The sequence below is a fragment of the Odocoileus virginianus genome, chromosome 12 (genome assembly GCF_023699985.2).
Source record: "Odocoileus virginianus isolate 20LAN1187 ecotype Illinois chromosome 12, Ovbor_1.2, whole genome shotgun sequence".
Lineage (NCBI taxonomy): Eukaryota > Metazoa > Chordata > Mammalia > Artiodactyla > Cervidae > Odocoileus > Odocoileus virginianus.
Genome location: NC_069685.1, coordinates 54943456 through 54966638, shown reverse-complemented (window position 1 = coordinate 54966638; position 23183 = coordinate 54943456). Strand labels below are relative to the sequence as shown.

The 23183-nt window shown below is 42.5% G+C and overlaps 1 protein-coding gene across 1 annotated transcript in view; it reads right to left on the bottom strand.

Annotated features, from left to right (window-relative positions):
* MED13L (mediator complex subunit 13L) overlaps nt 1-23183 on the bottom strand; it is a 281837-nt gene that overhangs the window by 17898 nt on the left and 240756 nt on the right. Inside the window, 10 exon segments of the mRNA XM_070475321.1 lie at nt 156-281; nt 283-376; nt 1121-1547; nt 2302-2494; nt 4318-4541; nt 5152-5331; nt 9961-10898; nt 15381-15586; nt 16081-16301; nt 21083-21182. Of these exon segments, the coding sequence (XP_070331422.1) occupies nt 156-281; nt 283-376; nt 1121-1547; nt 2302-2494; nt 4318-4541; nt 5152-5331; nt 9961-10898; nt 15381-15586; nt 16081-16301; nt 21083-21182 (2709 nt within the window).

The following is a 23183-nucleotide window of genomic DNA, read 5'->3' as shown; positions in this document are numbered from 1 at the left end:
AAAAGAGGTTAGAGAAACATCAAAATACTAACTAATAATGTCTGAATCTAAAAGGAAGAATTAAGAATAATTTTTTTTAATACATACATTTTTTTTTTTAATGTATTTACTTTCATAAAAATAACAACAAAGTAAATAAACTTGCAGTTCGTTACCTGGAGAATGAAAGAATTTCTCATATGCTCAGGTAAATTATCCAGCATTTCTGTGTAGCAGCGCATCAAACTCAAAAGCCAAAAATTTCCACAAGTGGAGTCTTCCTCCGCAGTGTACGTGAAAGGGGTCCACCATGTAAATGACAACAGCGGGAGGGTAGGCTTGGCTGTCTGCAGAGTCGGGCTCCGTGGGAATTCCTATTCTCTCCCTTTCTGTAACACTGCAAACAGAGCCACTTATGAGATGCGCAACATAAATTATAAAAAATACATCAACTCAAGAGCAGACTGACTCCCTGGACAGTGATTACAGAGTAAATGCAACATCAACAGGGAACAAAATGAAGGCAAACCAAGTCAGTTGGCACCAAGATAGATGGAAAATGACAATGTGCTTATCTAAAATAGGAGATCTCTTTTCACCCCCATGATTTCCTTCTACGAAGATGTTTTATAATGCTGTTATATTAATACGAAGAGGTTGAAAGTGAAAATGTTAGTCACTCAGTTGTGTTGGACTCTGTCCAACTGTAGCCCACCAGGCTCCTCTGTCCATGGGATTCTCCAGGCAAGAATACTGGAGGGGTTTGCCATTCCCTTCTCCAGGGCATCTTCCCAACCCAGGGATTGAACCTGGGTCTCCTGCATTGCAGGCAGATTCTTTACCACTGAGCCACCAGAGAAATATTATTCATATAGTATTAATAGTAATATTAATTACACTAAGTATATTAATTAGTAGATACTATTATACTAGTAATACAATAATTACTAGTAAGTTTATAAGAAGTTCTCAAATTTCTTAACACTGAACTATAGACTGACAGTTGTTACCTTCTTGGGGGAAGAATAGAAATACAGCACTTCACTAGGTTTAGAGACGCGTGAAGTTGAGGGGGCTGGGGGCACAGAGGAAGAGTAGCCCAGGGGTCCAAGTCGAAGCCACTCGGCTCAGAGTACCGTACCTTTCCTGTCCGTCCTGGGAGGGCTGCGAGGAGCTCTGCCCGGGCTCGCTGTCTCCAGCACAGCCCAGGTTCCCTTGTGTTCTCTCTGCAGCGCTGGCCCCGGTGCTGGGGTTCTGCCCCCCGACACTACCACTGAATCCTGAGGAAGAGGTAGTGCTGATCTGGTTGATGACGGGAGCAGAGGCGGATGTGGAGACCGGGGGCCCGGCGGAGCCAGAGGCAGAACTGCTTGCAGCCGGGTTCAGAGAACTGCCGTTGGAGGTGGGATTAAACGCACTGCCCGCTGAGGGTGTGGCCGAGCCTGGATTTGAAGCCAAAGGCCCAGTGCTCCCAGGTGGAACTTGCGCCTGTGCTGCTGCTGGTGGGGTCTGGTACTTAGGTGGGATCAACAGGCTGCTGTCGAGCTGCAGAGTGGCCAGATAAGGTGCTGAAAGAGGATACACAGAGAGGTGCCCTCAGGGACGTTCTGCAGGCCTGGCTGATACAGACACTCAGAACAGTCACCTTCTGAAGAGCTATGCTTCCAGGCTGCAATACTCTGGTTCTGACACCCAAAATGCTATCTCCACACCGGAACGCAAGCTTGTATACAGGAAGTAAACATGGAGCTACTTATTATAAACTCTGGAAGAGTCTTATTTGAAGAACAGAAGAAAAAGGAGAAAACCATTTCATTTACAGGAAAACCAATCATTTTCCTTTCAGACCAATTCCACACACCTTCACTAAAAACTGAGAGGCCATGTATTCTACAGACATCATGGTATATTATGCTCCTATGTGTTTAACACCTTATAAGCTAGGTCTAAGATTCTCTTGAGAATCTGGGTTAAAATTAACCAGTTAATACCAAATCATGCTGCTACATTTTCGAAATGTGGAGTAAACTAGATATGACTTCTTTAGGCTACTTTAAATAGCTTTTCAAGAATATATGTGCACATTAAAACTACTTTAAATAGCTTTTCAAGAATATATGTGCACATTAAAACTAGCATATAACTACTTAGAACAAAAAGATTGTGCGCTCGGTCACGTACGATTCTTTGTGACCCCATGGACGGTAGCCCGTCAGGCTCCTCTCTGTCCATGGGATTTTTTCAGTCAAGAATGGGGGAAGGGGGAAACAATCTGCTATTCCATATCTCAAATTTGACTTTGTCATGTATATCCCCATTTACCTAGGTGATGGCGGCAAACTTGCGCGTAAAGTTTGAGTCTGGAATGATTGTCACTCTCCTCGCTGCCCCACGGCTGGCTGAACCACTCGCTCACGAGCTCTTCCGTCAGCTTCTGCGCCACGGTCCTCCCCACACGCATGATCCCGTCGCGCAGCACTTTGCAGATGGGCTTGTGCTGCCCGAGCCGGCACATCTGACAGAACACAGCAGACCCCACTCAGAACCGGGACCCTCCCTCCTCAGAGCGCACCGTCAGCCGCTGAGACACCTGACATACACGTGGAGGCCTCTTCCTCCTTCTCTCAGCATTGCCACATGCAACCAGACCAGTAATGTATTTGAATCTGCTCTCTTGTCTCTCCAAACCCTGGACTAGCCTCTCTAAGGAAAAATGTTCTTTCTGAAGAAAAAAATAAAGGCTTCTTCACCCCAAGCACCTCCTCCCACACAAGGGAACACTGCTGAGCGCTACCTGACTGCTAATGGTCAAATAAAGAGCCAGATTCCTGCCTACAAAGGCTGACGGAGACATAGTCCACTGAACTCTCTTAAGTAATCTCTACTCTGGATGTTCTCCCATAAGATAACACTAACATTGTATGGGCCACCTGTTACACTGTTACATTTGGAGATTCCCCAAGAGCAGAGGCCACTAAAGCAGTGGACATGCTTTTAAAAGTAAATCGTTGTTTTAGCACAATGAGATCCCGTTATTAACCTCCAGAACATTAAAGGGGTGCTTATGGTAAAGAATGAATACAATATATCTGCAAAAAGTAAGCTACTTAACTACATGTTCACTGGCAGGAGAGCCCATATTAACTAGCCCATACTAGAGCTGATGAACAGAAGGCTAACCAAGCTTCTAAAAAATCCTCTAGTATACACTCCTCTGAAGCAGGTATGTATTACTGCCAAAAGAGCAATTCTGAAGTGATCAGGTAATCCTTTTATGTTCTGTAACTTATGCTGAGAGCTTCATTCAAAAGAATGACTGGGCTTTAAAATTGCTTAGACAAGTTTTCTGCATTAGGGTAATTGTGATTTAGTATTATTACGCATCATGGACCAGGCACTGTTTAGAAATTACTGTTTCCAAGGATTTCCTTCAGTGGCTTAATTGATGCCGTTATTTCAGACATAAGCGTCTTCTCTTTTCTTTGAAGCAACATGTAAGTTTACCATTTCATGTGTACTCATACATTTATAGATGGTCAATTTCTGTTATGGAATATTTTTGAAATTCAACTTGGCATCTTATTTAATAAACACTTTTGTAATGCTTATAATATATCACAGCTCCAAACACTTTATAAACACTAATTTCATTTACTCTCATCAAATATGAAGATTAATTAGGAGTATAAGGTACAAAAACTTTAGTGTATATGTACTTTAGCAGAAGAAATGTACACTAACTCTTTAAAGACAGATATGATTCTAATTTTTCAAAAGTAACAGGAGTTTATATACTAAATATACAAAATTATCTAACATTACTAGGGTTATTACATTATTAATCTGTACCAAAACTAAGTATTAAGATGTTTAAATAAAACATAACAGGGATATGAGTCATTAAACTTCTATATGATTCAGGAGTTTTCCAGCTAAACATTCTTATGCTGTTTTCAGGAACTCCCTCCCACCCCCAAGAGTAGATGTGCTTTGTTTTTGTAAAGTTCATCTTCCAAACAACCACTATCCCCCGGTGAGCAGTCCTTTTAAACTCAAGCACATAAACGGGGGACAAAACAGCTGATGGGATTTTAAGATGTCTAGTAAGGCTGGTAGAGGAAAATCTTTTCAATCTAATAACATATAAAGCTATGATGGGAAAACAATGTACTTCCTGAAAAACTTGCCAACTTATCCTTTTCTTCATCCTCCAACTACGTGCAAATTTTCCTGGAGATCTATTTTGAAGGTATTTATACTTTAAAATTTAATCACAACTAAAAACAATCTGAGGACCTGCATCATTCAGATGACTTTCACCTCTCGTGTCTTTCTCACCTCATATACAGCACTCAAGTCCCTGAAGAAAGTTTTGGCTCCTTCGAGCAAGGCCTCGTTTTCTGGACACACCACAATATAGGCAACATCACGGTGGCCCCCGTATGGGTCCAATAACAGCCTCTCCCAAAACGGCAAGGAGAATGGCGAGATGGTGAGGAAGTCCTTGTCGTAGCCTACCAGCAGGGTGGGGATGGGCAGTGGCTCAGGAGACTCTTCAGAACCTAAAACAAGACTGCAGTTTAGGAAAGCTCTTGCAAGTCCGTTTCCCCCTACCTCCACAACTGCGAATTCTCTGGCGATTCGTCTTAATTCTGGCATCAGACATTTTATTGCAGGCAGGCTGACATGATACTCTTAAAAGTAGTCTTCAAATCCTCTAATTAAATGGCCCCTGATGAAGAACCTTAATTAAATGAGTCAGAACATGCTTATAAAGGTTCAGTGAGTGCAGACTAGAGCAGGTATTGTTAGTTCTCCAAACAGAACTATCTACCTTCCTCTAAGACAAGCATTATGGTCCTGACTACAAAGAAGCTGACAGAACTAGTTCAGAGGCTCATCCAGATGAAATGGCAGTGAGGACTGGGAAGAGGAGATTCTAACAAATAGTCTAGTTGGGCATTATTTGCCCCATTGACCTTGATTATGCCAAAGATATTAAGAAACATTATCTCCAAAACTGACTATTGGAAAACAGGAGATTATAAAATTTAGTAGTCAGGAGGGAAAAGATTCTATTTTGTCAGCGAAGGAAGGACTTGACAGTAACTAAAGCTGCTCTTTTCACGGAAGAAAAAATCTGAAAGACTGTCAACAGGGAGAAAGGTCTACCGTAGGTTCCCCGTCCTGCCATCTTGTGGAACTGCTGCCAGGTGAGTGGCCCCTGCACGTGCTGGATGTTCTCCCAGGTCCTGCCCGTGCGCTTTTTCTGGATGGCGTCCTGGAGAAAGGGCTGCAGAGACAGCAGCGTACGGACCACGTCTTGGGAGGACAGCATGCTGATGTCCAGCACTGCAAGAGAAGTGACAGGAACAGGACAGGAACCGTCAAGGCGGGTTGGCATGACCTCAGCGACAGGCCGTGACAGAGACGTCCCTAGCAGTAGAGTCTACTTAAAATATTTAGTAAGTAATAAATTTTATTATTATTGGAAATAATAAAAGGGGAAATAAGGTTATTCTATATAATCAAAGCTAACTATAGAACTGCCTAAAAGTGGAAAGGTGAATAGGTCTGACTTTTTAAAACCATACAGACCTGTTTCCAAGGGTATTCATAAGAGAGCTGCAAAAATTTCTTAATGATTGCTTCATAATTACTGCTGGGAGCCGTTATGGGGGGTCCCGCCTGTGACGAGGTCATGAAGAAAATACCAGGCAGGCAAGGCCGTCCGGGACCCCATCCATGACGAGGTCACGAGGAGAAAACCTGACAGGCAAGGCCGTCTAGGATAAGGGACCCTCCAGGTTGGCCTCAGTCTCTACCCCACCCTGTATCCTCCCCCCTTATTTCTGCTGTTGCTCTTGTTTGCCCTGCTGCGGATTCTTGTGTTGCCTGCCGAAAGTTCTCCTGCTCCTCTTTCACTGAATAAAGACCAACTTAAAATCCTAATTAATAAATCTCCTGGACGCTGGTACCCTATGAAGGGGCCAGGGATGAAGGAAATGCTTCAATTCAAACCGTTTTGCTGGCATTCTGGCTTGTGTGATAAATATGTGCTCTCACTGCAAAAAATGCTCTTGATTGTTCTAAACATCCTAAGCACAATACGCTAACAAAAGAAACACAGGCCCCTTCATGGGGTGAGAAAAGCTCCACAAACATGATAGCCACAAATGTGCCTCATAGAAAATACTTTAGATAGAGATTAGCTGGCGACTTCTTGCAGGTAGTTAACTTTTAGATTAAGAGCCTGTTTTGTGCCATATCTGCTGTTTTTGCAGTCCTTCGCATTTCTGTTCTGTAAAAATGTAATCCTATCTAGCTCCCATAGAGATGACGCTTATTAGAAAGAAAATAGATTAATTTTAAGAAAAACAGGGCCGGCTACTGAAGTTGCTTAAGTCACACCAGGTGCAAGCCATAAAATGTTAGCAGGCCTGAAGGCCAAATGATAAGAAAGACTCTTGTGAACGAAAAATTATGTGGGTGACATCCAGTTTCTGTTGAAGGTCAAGCTGCTGTAATGTTTTGAGATGCCCTGTGTGTAAGCAATATGCACTTCCCCCAAAGATGTTGTTAAGGGTATAAAGGAGCCGTGCAAAAATAAACTTCAGACTTAGCCCTGAGCTTTGTCTCACTCTCTCTCTCATTTGCCGACGCCGTTCATCCTGAGGGTTCCCCTGGATCCTGCTGGGGCTGGACCCCGGCAAATTACTTTTAGTTTCTTAACTACTTTTGAGAAGGTTATTTATGCATGTATGGCTATGCTGGGTCTTTGTTGCTGTGTCCAGGCTTCTCGCTGCAGTGAACAGGAGGAGGCTGTCCTCTAGTTGCAGTGTGTGGGCTTCTCACTGCAGTGGCTTCTCTTGTTGCGGCCTGCACGCTCCGGAGTGCAGGCTCAGTGGTTGCGGAGCATCAGCCTCGTGGCCCCATGGAAGGCAGGTTCCTCCTGGATGAGGAGCAAGCCCGAGTCCCTGCACTAGCAGGTGGATTCTTAACCACTAGATGGCCAGGGAAGTCCAGTTTCTTAATTACATTTGTTTACAAATATTAATGTTTATCTGATTATATGATGAGTGGGAAAAAGGAATTTAAAAAGCAGCTTAGGACAGCTGGGGAGTCACAGTTTCAGAACGCACATTCTTCCTGCTAGCAGGAGGACTCCTTAACCTCAAACATGAAAACCTCTGAAACTCTCCCCAAACTGCACGTGCCTGCATGAACACAGGTGTATTTTTCCCCAGTGGGGAGAGGGTCTATAATGCTCATCAAATTCCCTAAAAGATCTGAAGAAAGAAGTATTGAAGATGGAGGTGGTCAGCTATGAACCTGCAGACCTTTCCTTTCCTCTTCTCCAGCTGACGAGGACGGCGGCACAGATGGAAACCCGTGACCTATTTACCAACTGAACCTAGAACACAGGGTGCTTAAGGGTCTGAAGACATTCTCAGGTGTGTCCTCAAATCAAACACGGGTTGCAAATTGATGGCACAGAGGTTTTGTTTTCATTTTTCAACTGAAACAGACTTCTCAGGAAATTTCATACACAAATCTGGATTTCCAGCTTCTCTTGAAAAACTGGAAGACTATCTGACAAGCCTGGGGCTGAGACCACTACATTGCTAGGTGCCCGCCGCCTGTGGGAGTCCAGGTGCTGCCTCCTCCAGACACTGCTGCCTGCCTGAGGGTGCAGCAGGGTTAACTGCCTCTATCTGCAAGCCTGTGCTGCTCTTCTTCTCACAGTGAAGAAAGAGTACAGTGCTTCCTATACCATGGCTCTGCCCAGTGCAGGAGAATGACAGACCAGAGAGTTACAGGTTACAGAAAGATAAAAGCAGAGGCGAGTCTCTGTGAACTCTATTCCTGTGCATACAAAGCAGAAGGATATTGTGGAAGGACACTGCTTTTCTGCAAAGCTGGCTCTCCACATCATTTGTTTACACAATCCGTCTGGTACTTTCAGCATCTAAATTTAGAACCCACATCTCATCTGCAATAAAACATGCTATTCTTCATATCCAAAGATGACACTACTCATCCACCCACCCAGACTGCTTTTCTATCTGAAGGCCACTATCTAATAAAAGAAACCATGTAAGATAATCACCCATAATTCTTTAGGGGAAAGACTTTAATTCACAAATTCATGCAGCAGTCATTAATCCAAGGACTGCTAAGTATAAGGCACTGTACTTAAACCTAAGGAGTTATAAAACAGCTCTCACTGTGGTCAAAAGACCCGTTTAATACTTATCTTAGAAGCCGGGCGTACTGAATGCCTGCTGACCACTCTCTTGGTGGAGCCTGGTTACACAGCAGAATGTAGCAAATGCAGGCCCTCCTCTGGCTCCATGCCTGCCTCCTCCTCAGTGAGCCCTCCTCCTTCACCACGCCCTGACCTGGGCTATCATCCATGTGCCGTCCACTCCCCTTCCCCTGAGCGCCACACCATGAAGTCCCAAGTGTCCACCTGGACATCTCAAAGGAGATCTTTAAAACTTCCCAAACTCAATTATGACCTTCAGACCTAGTCTGAACACTCATCTTTGAGTCCTTCCCCAGAACACTCATCTTTGACCAACATGGCACTGTCTGTCCAGGTGTACAAGTCACAAACCTGGGTGTCTTCCTTAATATCTCACTCTCTCTGACCCCCCAAACCCAACGCATTACCAAGTCCCACCATAATACCTCCCAAACGTCCCGTGACTGTTTCCACTTCTTTTCCATCTCCTATGCTAGGACACTAAGCCAAGCTACTCGTTCTTCTTTCATCTGCTGCAGGAACTTCTCAGTGTCCCCCAATCCCCTCTTGCCATTTTCTAATCCTCAGTCCACATTCCAGTCAGAGTCCACTGTTTCTGAGTACACAAATCTGATGGCAGTGTCTCTTCATAACCCATCAAGGACTTGTTAAATCTGAAGACCCAGGGCCCAGCATGTCCCCAAAGGCTCTTGACAGTCTAGCCCTGCTGGCCTCTGGGCTTCTCTGAAGGCCCCACACCCTACTTAACTCTGGCCCTCCATGCTCGCCACCACTGCCCTCAGTTAACCTGTACCCAGCGTTGCAATCTCGAATATCACTGCTTCTTCAAGGAAGTGTCCTCTGAAACCCCATGCTTTCATCACTTATAATGGTTTGCAGTTATATGCTTATTTGTGTAATTATGTGATTCATGTCATTTTCCAAAATAGATTAGAAAGTCCCTGAGGGCAGGTACCTTGTCTCTTTCATTCACCACTTTTTCCCCCAGGACACACCACAGCATAGATTGAGAATGAATAAAGAAGAGGTAACAGTCAGGTGCTCAGCACTCTTAGAGCCAAACTCCAAAAACATTTATCACCTGGAGTTTTTTAAGATAGTGACATGCCCCAGGAGCCACAACATAAAGTAAAATGTGATTACTGTTACCAGAGACACAAAATACTGGAAAACCAGAGGCAAGAGAAAGTATTCTGTAAATGGACAGAAGGCTTCCTGGAAGAAGTATCATGGAAACTTGACCCAAAAGGGTGTGAAGATTATCAGTCTGTATAATCTAGATCAGGGCTCCCAATCCCCGGCCACAGACCAGTACCAGTCCGCAGCCTGTTAGGAACTGGGCCGCACAGCAGCAGGTGAGAGCCAAGCAAGCGAGTGAAGCTTCATCTTTATTTACAGCCACTCCCCATCACTCATATCCTCCTGGTCCATGGAAAAATTGTCTCCCATGAAACCGGTCCCTTGTGCCAAAAAGGACAGGGACTGCTGATCCCGATGACTTTTATCCCACAACATAATTACTCTTCTCCAAATGTGTTTCAACATGAAACATTTCCCCATCCTTAAATTTCGAATTTCAAGATAGCTCTCACTTCAGTTGTGTCTATTTTTTAAGAAATAAAATTTAAAATTTTGTCACATAAAGGCAAGTGTGCAAGTTATCGTCACACCGAGACAGTTCTCAAAGTAAATCTGTATTCCGGGAAACCTACCGTTGCTGTGAGGCCAGGAGTGCACAGTGGCGCTTCTCACCAGGGCTTCATCCACTTTGCCACCCGTGGGATTATCCACATACTGCCGACCCTGCTCCAAGGCATTAAAGCATTCCGTCCAGTAATCATTATTATCTGCTTGCACCCGGTCGTAACTCCAGCTCACACAGGGAAGGGTCTGGCGACTGTTGGAGGAAATGTAGTCTAGGAAACTCAGTGAAGCAAAAGGCTGTGTGTGTTGGTTCTGCAAGAGGAGGAGAAGGCTTATTGGTGGCTCCTGGGGTTTTCTGGCTCCTTCCATCTGAGGAAGGAAGGTGGTCTGACACATCATTAGACGCCTTTCGGCAGCCTGACCAATGTCAGAATTCTTCCCAAAAATATCCAACTCATCTTCCAGGAAGAGTCCCGAATTGTAACCAAGTTTGCGATTCATGATCGCACTAAACCCACAGGTGCAGCGGTACTGGTCCTCGTTGGAAGAATCGGGGATGTAGAGCCCGACATCCGCCCCTTTGATGTTCATGTTGCAGGCACAGATGCAACAGCTGTCAAAGTTTCTGTCTTTAAAGATGTTCATCACAGAATCAGAAAGAATCAGGGTGACATAGAGGCTGTGGGCTTCGGGGATTGGCTGCATGGTGGCGGGCTCCACAGAATTGAGAGGCCGAGTGGTAGAGGGGGTGGAGGCTGGTGAGCCCTGGTCCGTGCTGTCATACTTCACAGAGCCCTGGCCACTGGCAGTGCCCCCTCCTCTAGGAGTCCTTGGGGTCCTGGGGGTTCGTGGTGTGGGGACAGAGAAGCGAGGGGTTGCTGGGGACGGTAAAACTCCTGCTCCACTGTTGCTGGCTGGGGCAGCGCTGTTGAGCGTCACCGGCGTGTTCATCTGTGGCGTGTTCAGATAATCTGGATCTGCCAGGCTCCCAACACTAGGCACATTGCTGCAAGAGAGACGGCACCGCGTGAGAAGAGGAGGCAGGTCCCGGGTGCCGGACACGCACCTCAGCACCCCAGCCTGGCCCGGCCATTTCTTACTTATGCATGCTATCGCTCGGTTTATTTCAGTTTCTATATATTTTTTTACGGGATTCAAAGGAGTCAGTGCAGTGTGTGGAAAAGCAAGCAGCAAGGTATGAAGAATAATTCAATATAGCATTGCCCTTCCACTCAGTCCACACTTCAGCAAGCCTCCTCTTCATCTTTTGAGGAAACTTTTACTATTTTTAACACGAAAACATGACGCTGGGTTTGGACAAAGTAGTTCTGAAAAACTCTAACTACTAAATAGAACTTTAACACATGAGTTCAGATGCCAAATTAGCTAGAAGACCATAGATGAAATTCCCATCTAATTTGCAATTACAATTTTGTCCTTTTTTGAGACTGAAAGTCTGCCAGTGTACTTGTTCTCTGAGGCTATAATCTACATATGATTCTACAGTAGTTATAATCAAAGGCACATGAAAATTTAACATTTTTCTAGTTTCCAAAAAATGCAATCCTATCTAGCTAGCATTTTTATCGTAATGAGTGACCATGAGGGAATTCTATTTGAGGAACCCATTGGCCAGTCATATATTACAATTAATACAAATGTTACACATGCTGCCAAGAGGACTTAGTATTAATCAGGTCACTGCATGTAAGTATACACGCTGCATCAAAGTGTCCAGACTGCTAACAGGTTTCTGTGGGAGGCAACTGCGGTTCACTTTCTATTTTCCGCATGCGAAACAGCACCAGGATTTTGAATTCCCAGAGACAATCACACTGTGCTGTTTCCTCATAAGCAGGGACTTCTGTCTGGAACAGCCACAAAGAAGACAAAACAGTGTCCACAATGTTCTCACTGTAATAAAATGTTCTTGTTCTACATTCTCAGAGGCACCCATAAAACAGACTGGGATCATTCTTTCCAATCAGAAGGTATCAAAAGAAATAAGATTTTTAAATGCTTAAAATTCTTCTATTAATACTGTGCTTAAACTAATGTTCCTCCAATAAAGTACATATTCATTCACTTATAATTTGAAAGAAGAATGTCATAAAGTAATGGCTCTTTGAATCACTTTCTTCTGATTTTTAATTAGCTATGCCTAACCTACCAACCTGAAAATCCAAATCAGGTTCTGCAAAGAAATGTTCAATCTGAGGCACAGTGGTGTCTTTGAGTACAGATAACGAGTGACCCAGAAACCCTGATCAGCAATCACTGCTATCTCAGAGAGCAAAACGGTAACTGTGTAATAATGATCTTTACTCTAATTGGACTCCTTTCAAATTTTCCTGTTCAACAAAACTCTGAAATGATTATGCAGTTCAGATCAGAAACGGAACTACAACGATTAACTGAAAACCTAAATAATTAAATTGCTCCCGAGGCAGTAAAATGGTTTATCGTATATAGGAACCTGACTTTTCCCATTCAAGAAAAATGAATTGAGGACCAACCAACCCCATGCTAGCTGCTGGATATACAACAGTGAAAAAAAAAAGAGGAAGAAAAGCCAGTGCATGGCAAGTGTGAGAGGCATCGAGAGCATGCTGGTGAGTCTGCGGCAAAGCGGGAGGGCCTCCTGCAGCTCGGACAGTGAAGAGTGCCTGCGGTGCAGGAGGCCAGGCTGCAACCCCTGGGTCGGGGAGATTCTCTGCAGAAGGGCATGGCAACCACGTCAGTATTCTTGCTGGGAGAAGTCCATGGACAGAGGAGCCTGGCGGGCTACAGTTCGTGGGATCACAGAGAGTCGGACACGACTGAGCAACTAACACACACACACACACACACACACAGTGATAGAGACCACAGCAGGAGGACTTCCCACACAGACACACACACAGTGATGGAGACCACAGCAGGAGGACTTCATACACACACACGGTGATGGAGACCACAGCAGGAGGACTTCCCCACACACACACACACACACACACACACACACACACACACACACACACACAGAGTGATGGAGACCACAGCAGGAGGACTTCCCACACAGAGACACATACACACACACACACAGTGATGGAGACCACAGTAGGAGGACTTCATACACACACACGGTGATGGAGACCACAGCAGGAGGACTTCATACACACACACGGTGATGGAGACCACAGCAGGAGGACTTCATACACACACACGGTGATGGAGACCACAGCAGGAGGACTTCCCACACACACACACACACACAGTGATGGAGACCACAGCAGGAGGACTTCCCACACAGAGACACACACACACACACACACACACACACACAGTGATGGAGACCACAGTAGGAGGACTTCCCACACAGACAGACAGACAGACACACACACACACAGTGATGGAGACCACCACAGCAGGAGGACTTCCCACACAGACACAGACACAGACACACACACACACACAATGATGGAGACCACAGCAGGAGGACTTCCCACACAGACAGACAGACAGACAGACAGACACACACACAGAGTAATGGAGACCACAGCAGGAGGACTTCCCACACACACAGACAGACAGACAGACAGACAGACAGACAGACAGACAGACACACACACACACACAGTGATGGAGACCACAGCAGGAGGACTTCCCACAGTCCACAGCTGTGCAGTCCACGAAGTAAGCGAACCACCAGCCCCATGTGCTGAACTTAGATTCAGTCTTGGTCTCACCGAGCCACGTGCCTAGCTACAGCACAAGGGTAGTGGGTGCCACACTGGAATGTGCAGGTATACTTACTGTATCCCAGAAAGTTCTGTCAACAGTGCCAGTTTAGAATACCAAGAATATCTGGGGTGGCAGACAACAGATTTAATAGACCTAAACAATGATCTAAATTATCTGTCACAGAAACTATCATGCAGCAAAGGGCTGTGTGTTACTGTTTTGAGGAGCCTGTGTGTATAAGAGGCTAAGCTGTGGAATGGCTTCTGAAGCGGTGACACTGCTTGTGAGCAGCATGCTCACCCACATGTGCCAGTCGCTCCAGCCGTGCGAGACCAGTCTGAGATGAAGCAAGCTGGGACACAGCTGGAGAAAGGCAACCAAGAATAAGCCAGGCCCTGCCCTACAGAGTGCTTCTAGGCACACACATTTATACTGTTGGTGGAGTGTTGCTTCTACAACCATTGGTTCTCAGAGCAATTCAAAAATCTCGTGCCTGAAACTCCATTTTAAAGAGGAGAAGACCTAAGTAAAATGGTCCCTTAAGGTCATACAGAGACTAAACAAAAGAGGCAGGAATTTGAGTCCTATGACTCCATGTACTTCTCCAAGTCTAAGGTTATTTTAAAGTACTTCGCAGTCACAGTTTTTCATTCCAATACAGACTTTACACAAACTTAAGCATAAAGCCTGCTTGTAAAATTAAAGTTGATTTCATCAAGATGATTTCTACACAAGGTCACAAAAGTAGCCCACAGACTGGACCTACAGCATAAATTTGTCTTAGCTTTAAGAATGTAACTCTGAATTAACTGTCAACAATTTTTTCTTTGGTGTGGGGAGAGGGCACGTCTTGCAGGATTTTAGTTCCCTGACCAGGGATTGAACCCAGGCCATTCACAGGGAAAGTGCCAATTCCTAACTACTGCACTGCCATGGAATTCCCAACTATCAATATTTTTAAAAAGGAAATGCACATTAAAATCTCTCACATTCCTGCCTGAACAACTCCCTCTGGTTGAACAGCAAAAAAAGAAAAGTCCCTTTAAAGGGGGCAATACATACTCTCAAACAGTCTACTGTTGACCCCATTCGCCCCACTGCCCCACAGTAACACCTGAGCATCAGCAGTGCCTAGTGTTCGCTGGACCCAGACCACTCATCCACATACTGCTTACTTGGTCCTGACAGGCCTTTCACTCTTTAGTATTTACATTATGTCATTAAGAAATTATCAAAGGGAAAACTGATTCTGCATTGTTGAAGTCAAAATTATTTGGAAATAGTATGAAATACATACAAGCTATGATAAATACTTCCTTTTCCATCCCCCATATCGTAGCACTGTTCTATTGCTGCTTTCTTGACATGGGGTGAGCAATAGAAATTAGCATATGAATACTTAACCTTAAAGTGCCTTAAGTAAACACATCTGAAATCATCAAAGTACATATAGCAAAGTACTTACCACCATCACCCTAAAAATATTACCCACTCCAATCTACTGCATGGTTCTGTGACAGACTCTGATTTGACACTGAATGACCATAAACACCATGGTTCTCTACACAAATAACCTCAATTTTCCCATATATATGAAATTTAGTTTAGAAAATAATATTTTCAACACAAAAGAATATGCACAAAAACATGAATGGCCGATAAAGTTTCAAATGAAATGCTGTCATCATGTAAAGTAAATACTTAGGTTAAATGATAAAAATCCTATTAAATATGGCAGGCGACTTGACACAATCCCAGTACATACTTGTAGCCATCTCTAATGAAAGTGGCTGCAGGTGGCATGGGCAGTTGTTCAATTTTAGGAGGGATTGCCCACGAAGGCCGAAACAGACAGGCATCAGGAATCTTCAGAGGTAGCAGGCATTGGCTCGGCAACATCTTCAGTGGAGCAAACATGGAGGATCCCACAAAAGGCTGAAAAGTTGGAACTTTGTGCACGTACGAAAAGTCCTGTAACAACAAAGTGGGGTTGGTGATCAAGCTGGTAAACAACTTGAGGACATACCAAAACAGCAACAAAAATGACTGCAATTCACTATTTCTCTTATCTGATCAATGGGAAAATGTGAATGCCAACATTTTAAATTAATCAAAAGACACTAATATGCCAAGTGACATACCACATGGTCTAATTCAGAGAACCCTTAGGAATGTATGTATATATTGCATACAGACAACACTATTTTAAAGAAGCTGTAGAAAAGTGTGCTTTAAAATCACCCTGTCTTTGTATGGGTTTCCCAGGTGGTGCTAGTGGTAAAGAGTCTGTCTGCTAATGCAGGAGATGTAAGAGATATGGGTTCGATCCCTGGGTATTCTTGCTTGGAGAATCTCACGGACAGAGGAGCCTGATGGGCTGTGGTTTATGGGGTTGCACAGAGTCGGACACGACTGAGTCTGAGCATGCACGCGTGTCTTTGTACAGTTAATATCCCGGCAATTACCTTTATTTCCTCTGGCTTGGGACTTCCTAATCCATCTTCCACTTCCATCTTGAATTCAGTGAGCTGTGTTGAAACCATACTGACCATTGGGCTTTCCATCATGCCTAATGCTGTCACTGTCTCTGAGCTGATCCCATCTTTATAATTCATCACAGGAGAAAATGCGGGGTGCTGTTCCAAAGAAGGAGGGGTGGGGAACATCCTCTGCAGGTCTGCAACTGCTAAAAATAAATAAATAAATAAGAAAGTAAAATTTTTAACGGACCTGACTTCTTAAAAAAAAAAAAAAAAAAAAATACCAGTTCATAATCAGGCCCCCTAGTTGGCATCAGAAATAATGTTGACTGAATAAGCATATCCGTTACATAACAGAGTACTAACAATGGAAGTTCCTAAGAAGAAAATTAGGAAAATTTTCAGTGGAAAATTAGCCTTTGCTGAATCTTTACAACTGTCCTCTTGACGCTTTATAATTTGGCTTCACATTAATTATGTGAACAAAGTCTACATAAACATACTTTTTCCCCCCTTCTAACAACTGACATCCTGAAAAATCTAAGGAAATGAAACTTTATAGTCAGGATTAATAATCATATCTAGAACAAAAGAATTTATTGAAAATCAACTGGGGAAAAATTATCTTTTAAGTAATATTTAGAACAGTGCTTCTCAACCTTTTTTTAAAAACTCATTGTTATATACCTGAGGTTAACCATCATCACTTCCAGTGTCTCTTTAAGGCACTGATTCTTGAAGCACGAGTGTATGGGCTGAAATGCAAGTTGTGGTTGTGAAATCTGGCCACTAGGGGGTGCCCTGTACAGCAAATGTATTTGCATATTTGGAGACACAAGTTTAAACCAGTAATCTGGAAACATCTAACTCCCCAGTTCTCAACCACACTGCTCTTTCTAGCAACTTCAACATTTAAACTAACTACTGTCTACAGTGGTATAATTTACTGTAGCTACTGAACAGATGTTAACACGACTTACAGAACTGAATCAGAACTTAAAAGAACAGCTGCCCTGTGCTCTGTCCCAGCTAGCACCTGCGGCAGAGCTGTACAGAGGAGCAGCGGTGGGCCGGCCCCCACGCAGGGGCTCCCACCACAGCACTGCTGTGTGCTGCTCACTTCCTCCCCCGGGGCCTAGCTTCTTCATCTAGAAGGAAAGGCTTGGCTAAGAGTGTGATTCTCATTAGGCTTGCTTTCTTCCCTTTGTTTATGGAGGGAGGGGAAGACTCCACCCTCTGGAGCAGAAAAGGGTGAGAACCTCTGGATTAGATGATTTTTACCATGTTTCCTAGTTATTTATATAATCCTGAATAATTTACCCTCTCCTGGCCTTGGGGACCAACAAGGGGCAAAAAAAGGCCAATAGGCAGGGTTTCAGATCTCAACTTTTACTTCCATTAGAGAAGCTCTACTTCTATTTAACTTCTATAATAGGATTCTGTATAAGATTTCATTTGACAAAACAGTACCTGCTGCTGCTACAGAAAAAAAGTTAAAAAGAGAGAAAAGAAGAAGAAAACCTATTGTAAAACTCCCAAGATGATCTTCAAGTTACTTTCTTGCTGTAATAGTATTTGACCCTAACACCATATAACAATCCACAGTATTAGGGATACAAGCCAAGCCAGAAACTATCATAGAACCACTGGAGAGATTATAGAGTTGATAAGTCCTGCTACTGAAAAACAGGTCTTCAGATGCAGCAGCAACCAAATCAATACATCTTTAAAATAAGACTAAAAACTTTAATACAGAAAAATAGGTTATTCTTGAAATTCATCACCTTTAACCTTTGGTCCCTATTCCTTTTCCCAAGCCAAAGAGAAGCTACTGTTCAATGTAAATTATAAAATTAATTTGTAAGTAGAGTGTTTTAAAACATGTGTCTGCTTCATAAAATCTTCAAACTCCTGTTACATTACAGAACTTAATTAACAAAGCAGATATCTGGAAAATAACAAAACTATATAAATTCACTTTGAGTTAAAATGGCAATGAACTTAAACACAGCCCTTTCTTAAGTATTCAAGCTATGGTACAAAATGTTAGCCCAAAATTATTTTATTAAATTTGTTTTCAAATTTTCTCTGAGATGTGTAAAAAAGGCATTTGCCATTTAGGGCTCCTCAATTTCTTCGATGCTACCGAATACAGTTATATATCTCAGTTTGCAAAGCCTCAGCCACCTTCATCATTTTTGTCAAAGGTAAGAGAGAACACAGACAAAAAGTATGGATAAAATGATATTCCACTTGCCAGAGATTTATGTTAAAAAGCAGTCTTCACCATTCTCATTATGAGCTATTCAGGAAGACTTGTAACCTCTCTATAGTTTTAATTTCCTCATCTACAAAATGGGAATAATATCTCCCTCATATTTTTTGTGCACGTTAAATGAGATAAGGTATGCACAGAAGTGAACAGTTTGCCAGGTCCATCTAAATACTCAGAAAGTAGTGAGAGTCAGCAATAATTAGTCCTCCCTCCTAATTTTGGTTTGATTAGAAAAAGATGGAAAATGCTATTCAGTCACAGGAAATTCCTGAAATGACCCTAAAAAGTTTTGAGATGAAAAATAGGGAACTGGACTCAAAGTAGGTAAGGTAGAAAGAAAACAGCAACCTAGAGAAACATTCTGGTCCTCTAAAGTAGAAAAATATTGCCTGTAGTAGAACTGCCTGTTCAATTTTCTTCCCATAAAATGACTAAAGTGAGTGTGAGAACAGCAACCAGGACGGACTGGAGTTTAAGAGTCTTACCCACAAAGCTCCAGTTACTCATCCCTGCCTGTCCTCAAGACCTGCTGCACTTCAGCAGGAACTCACCATTCAGGACACCCTCATTTCCTATCCTGTATATCAAGTATTTATGCAGCAGACCGAAGCCTTCCAACAGAAGCACCATCACCAAGGGTAAGTTCTCAGTACTCGTCCCTTACAAACAGTAAGCGCTCTTGTAGAATAAAAAGTCAATGCAAAGCCCAACTCTTTCATTTTGCCAACTGAAAGTCTCAAACTTCAAACTGACATGCTTTCCAAGATAAGTCATGTGACTGGTTTATAATAAAACCTAAGAGAAATGTTTCATTTCAATTAATGTAACAATACTTACTTAACACAGACTTGATGCTAAATTAAATCTCGCTGTTACTGTATGGTGCTTTCTCCATTATTATATATGCAAATGAGTAATTATGGACCTATGCTATGCAATACAGGATCCACTAGCCACATGGCTATGGAGCATTCAAAAGGGGGCCCCATCCATCCTGAGAGATGCTGATGTGCAAAAGGTACCTGGATTCCAAAGAGTTAATACAAAAATGGAATGTAAAAAAATCTCAGTATTTTTATGCTGATGACATATAAAAATGATGTATTGGATACACTGAGTTAAATAAAATAAACTATTAAAATTAATTCCACAGGGTTCATTTTACTTTTTAATGCAACTAATAGAAAATTTAAAATTACCTTATGTGGCTCTCATTTGTGGCTTCCCTTGTACTTGTGTTGGATGGTGCTGCTATTGTAGACATTAAATGCTATGTTTTTCCACTTCGATGTACAATAAGCTACTGCAGAAATTAAGAGCTTCTTGCCATGCTATTTTTATTGTCGCATCTTTGGAGGAAAATACTATGTATATATGTCCCCCCACCCACCCACATACACGCACACATACTTTGACATGTTAATAAGATCCTCTGACTCTTGTTTATCTGTATTTTCCTGATGCCAATATTTTTGCAATATTTCAAATTTATTAATTCTTATAACCTGTACTTTATCATAAAATTCTGAGTAGCTTCTTACTGAAGCAATTCCCTTTGGAACAGAAGTGAGAGAAAAAAGAGAAAGTACACCATATTCTTTACTGGCAATGACACTAACTAGTAGGATGGTTTGTGAGTGAATAATCTGGGACAAGTTATCAGACATTTTAACATCTAACATGATTACATATCAAAGTGTCAAAAAAAAGCACAGCAACTGGTTAAATGCAAGGCAAGAATTCATTCATCTGCCTTATTCCAGATGAATCTACTTTAATAATGTTTCTTTTAATCTGTGAGTTTCATGTTTGTAAAATTCTGCAGTGCAGAGTAATAAAAAAAGAAAAATGTTTAATTAAAAAAACTACAGCAACTGGCTGGCTATCATTATTCATTTTCATACATGTCATGCTTGAGAAAGCTTTGCATATTTTAAAAAGCTATGGATCCACTAAAGCTGTCAAAATCCAATCTCTGTATACTTCACACTTCTACATTTGAGTAAATCAGCAGTACATTTATAGGTTCATAAAACTTTTTGACTCATCCCTATGACATGGTGGTTTTTCCCCTCAATTTGTTCTCATTACCAGCTGAAGTTAATGAGAAGGTATTAAAGAATGATTTGCAATGGAACTGTGTTTCAGTTCCAGAGTACCCATATAAGCAACCTTGACTTTCTTCTCTCTTGCAGAATCATGTTTCTTAGGAAAAAAAGGAAGTTTCTCGTCCACATACATAATAAAACTAGCTGATCTCTTTAACGAAACACAAAATCTTCATTATCAATCATAAAAAGGACCATAGAAAACAAATATTCATTACCCTTGTATGAATTAAATTTATGAAAATTGAAACATTCCACACAAGCTCTTATAGCAAAATATTGCTCTGAAAACCACTGTGCAGCATTTGTCCTACTAGGAAAGGACTATTAGAAAAACAAACCTAAAACATTTTTTCATATTTTAAACCATGAAAGTTAATTTGAAAACAAAAGGAAAAAGACTTCAAATTTAAATGGGTCTCTAAGCTACCTGCCACCCTAGGAACACCAATTTATACAAGTTTTAATTTACTTTCAGTATTCTGTTAAAATGAAAAAAAAAAAGAAAAAAAAAAGGAGGGGACTCAGATGAGGCACCACTGAGGATGAGAACATTATGTATATATTATAAGCAGTAAGCTGAAGCTACATTTCCTTTTCTTACTTGGTGGATAAGGAACAGCAGCTCTTCCATCCTTCCCAAGAGGTCGGTCTTCTGTCCCAACTGTAGGCATTTTTGATGAGCGCAGTGCAGGTGATACAGCCTAAGAAGAGATTATTAATTATTAAAACCGAGCAGCACATTTATATATGAGTAGGGCGATAGTCAGCTATTGCTTAGAGTGCATGACTATTGATATTTTAAAAGAATAGAAACACACTTCCTTACAAAGTTTTCACCAGGTGAACGTCTAGAAATACTAGCAGACAGTGACACAGAAGAGATGATTACAAGCTTATCAAGTATGAGAAAAGCACTGACTGGGTCTTCTCGTCACAGGTCAGGTGAAGGCAGACTGCCAGCCGAGCAGAGCTCCCAGACCTTGGGCCAATCCCCTCACCAAGGTCATGAGAGAAGCAGTTTCAGGACACAATAATCACACAAGGGGGTGCCTCCAAGTAGCAACTGGTTATCAGTCTGATTTTCCTTCTGCTCGGAAGCAGGCAGCCTAAGATGACCTCAAGCCCTCCCAAGCCATTACTCTTACCCCACACAAAAGATATTTCCTATTCTTATTTCTTGGGCTTCCAAGGTGGCTCAAGTGGTAAAGAATCCACCTGCCAATGTGGGAGATGCAAGAGATGTGGGTTCAACCCCTGGGCTGGGAAGATCCCCTGGAGAAGGAAATGGCAACCCATTGCAGCATTCTTGCCTGGGAAATTCCATTACCAGAGGAGCCTGGTGGGCTACATACAGTCTGTGGGGTCACAAAGAGTCAGACACAACTTAGCGACTGAGCACACACATTCCTACTTCTACAACTACTGTTCACCTTCATGGGGAAAAAAAAAACCTTACCTCATAAAATTATTTAAATGTATATTCAATACATCTGAAGAAGGTTTTTCTTTGATTTGCTAAGTTCAGCTCAGTTCAGTTGCTCAGTCGTGTTCAACTCTTCCTGACCCCATAAACCGCAGGATGACAGGTCTCCCTGTCCATCACCAATACCTGGAGTTTACTCAAACTCATGTCCATTAAGTCGCTGATGCCATCCAACCATCTTATCCTCTGTCGTTCCCTTCTCCTCCTGCCCTCAATCTTTCCCAGCATCAGGGTCTTTTCAAATGAGTCAGTTCTTCACATCACGTGGCCAAACTATTGGAATTTCAGCTTCAATATCAGTCCTTCCAATGAACACTCAGGATTGATTTCCTTTAGGATGGACTGGTTGGATCTTTCTGCAGTCCAAGGGACTTTCAGAAGTCTTCTCCAATACCACAGTTCAAATGCATCAGTTCTTCAGCATTCAGCTTTCTTTACAGTCCAACTCTGACATCCATACATGACTACTGGAAAAACCATAGCCTTGGCTAGATGGACCTTTGTTGGCAAAATAATGTCTCTGCTTTTTAATATGCTATCTAATTTTCGGTCATAACTTTTGGTTATAACTTTTGCTCATAACGTTCCTTCCAAGGAGTAAGCATCTTTTAATTTCATGGCTGTAGTCACCATCTACAGTGATTTTGGAGCCCAAAAAATAAAGTCTGCCACTGTTTCCACTGTTTCCCCATCTATGTGCCATGAAGTGATGGGACCAGATGCCATGGGTCTTAGTTTTCTGAATGTTGATCTTTAAGCCAACTTTTCAACTCTCCTCTTTCACTTTCATCAAGAGGCTCTCTAGTTCTTCTTCACTTTCTGCTGTAAGGGTGGTGTCATCTGCATATCTGAGGTTATAGATATTTCTCCTGGAAATCTTGCTCCATGTCCAGTTCTAACTGTTGCTTCCTGACCTGCATACAGATTTCTCAAGAGGCAGGTGAGGTGGTCAGGTATTCCCATCTCTTGAAGAATTTTCCACAGTTTGTTGTGATCCACATAGTGAAAGGCTTTGGCATAGTCAATAAAGCAGAAATAGATGTTTTTCTGGAACTCTTTTGCTTTTTCAATGATCCAGTGGATGCTGGCAGTTTGATCTCTGGTTCCTCTGCCTTTTCTAAAACCAGCGTGAACATCTGGAAGTTCACGGTTCATCAACTGCTGAAGCCTGGCTTGGAGAATTTTAAGCATTACTTTACTATCATGTGAGATGAGTGCC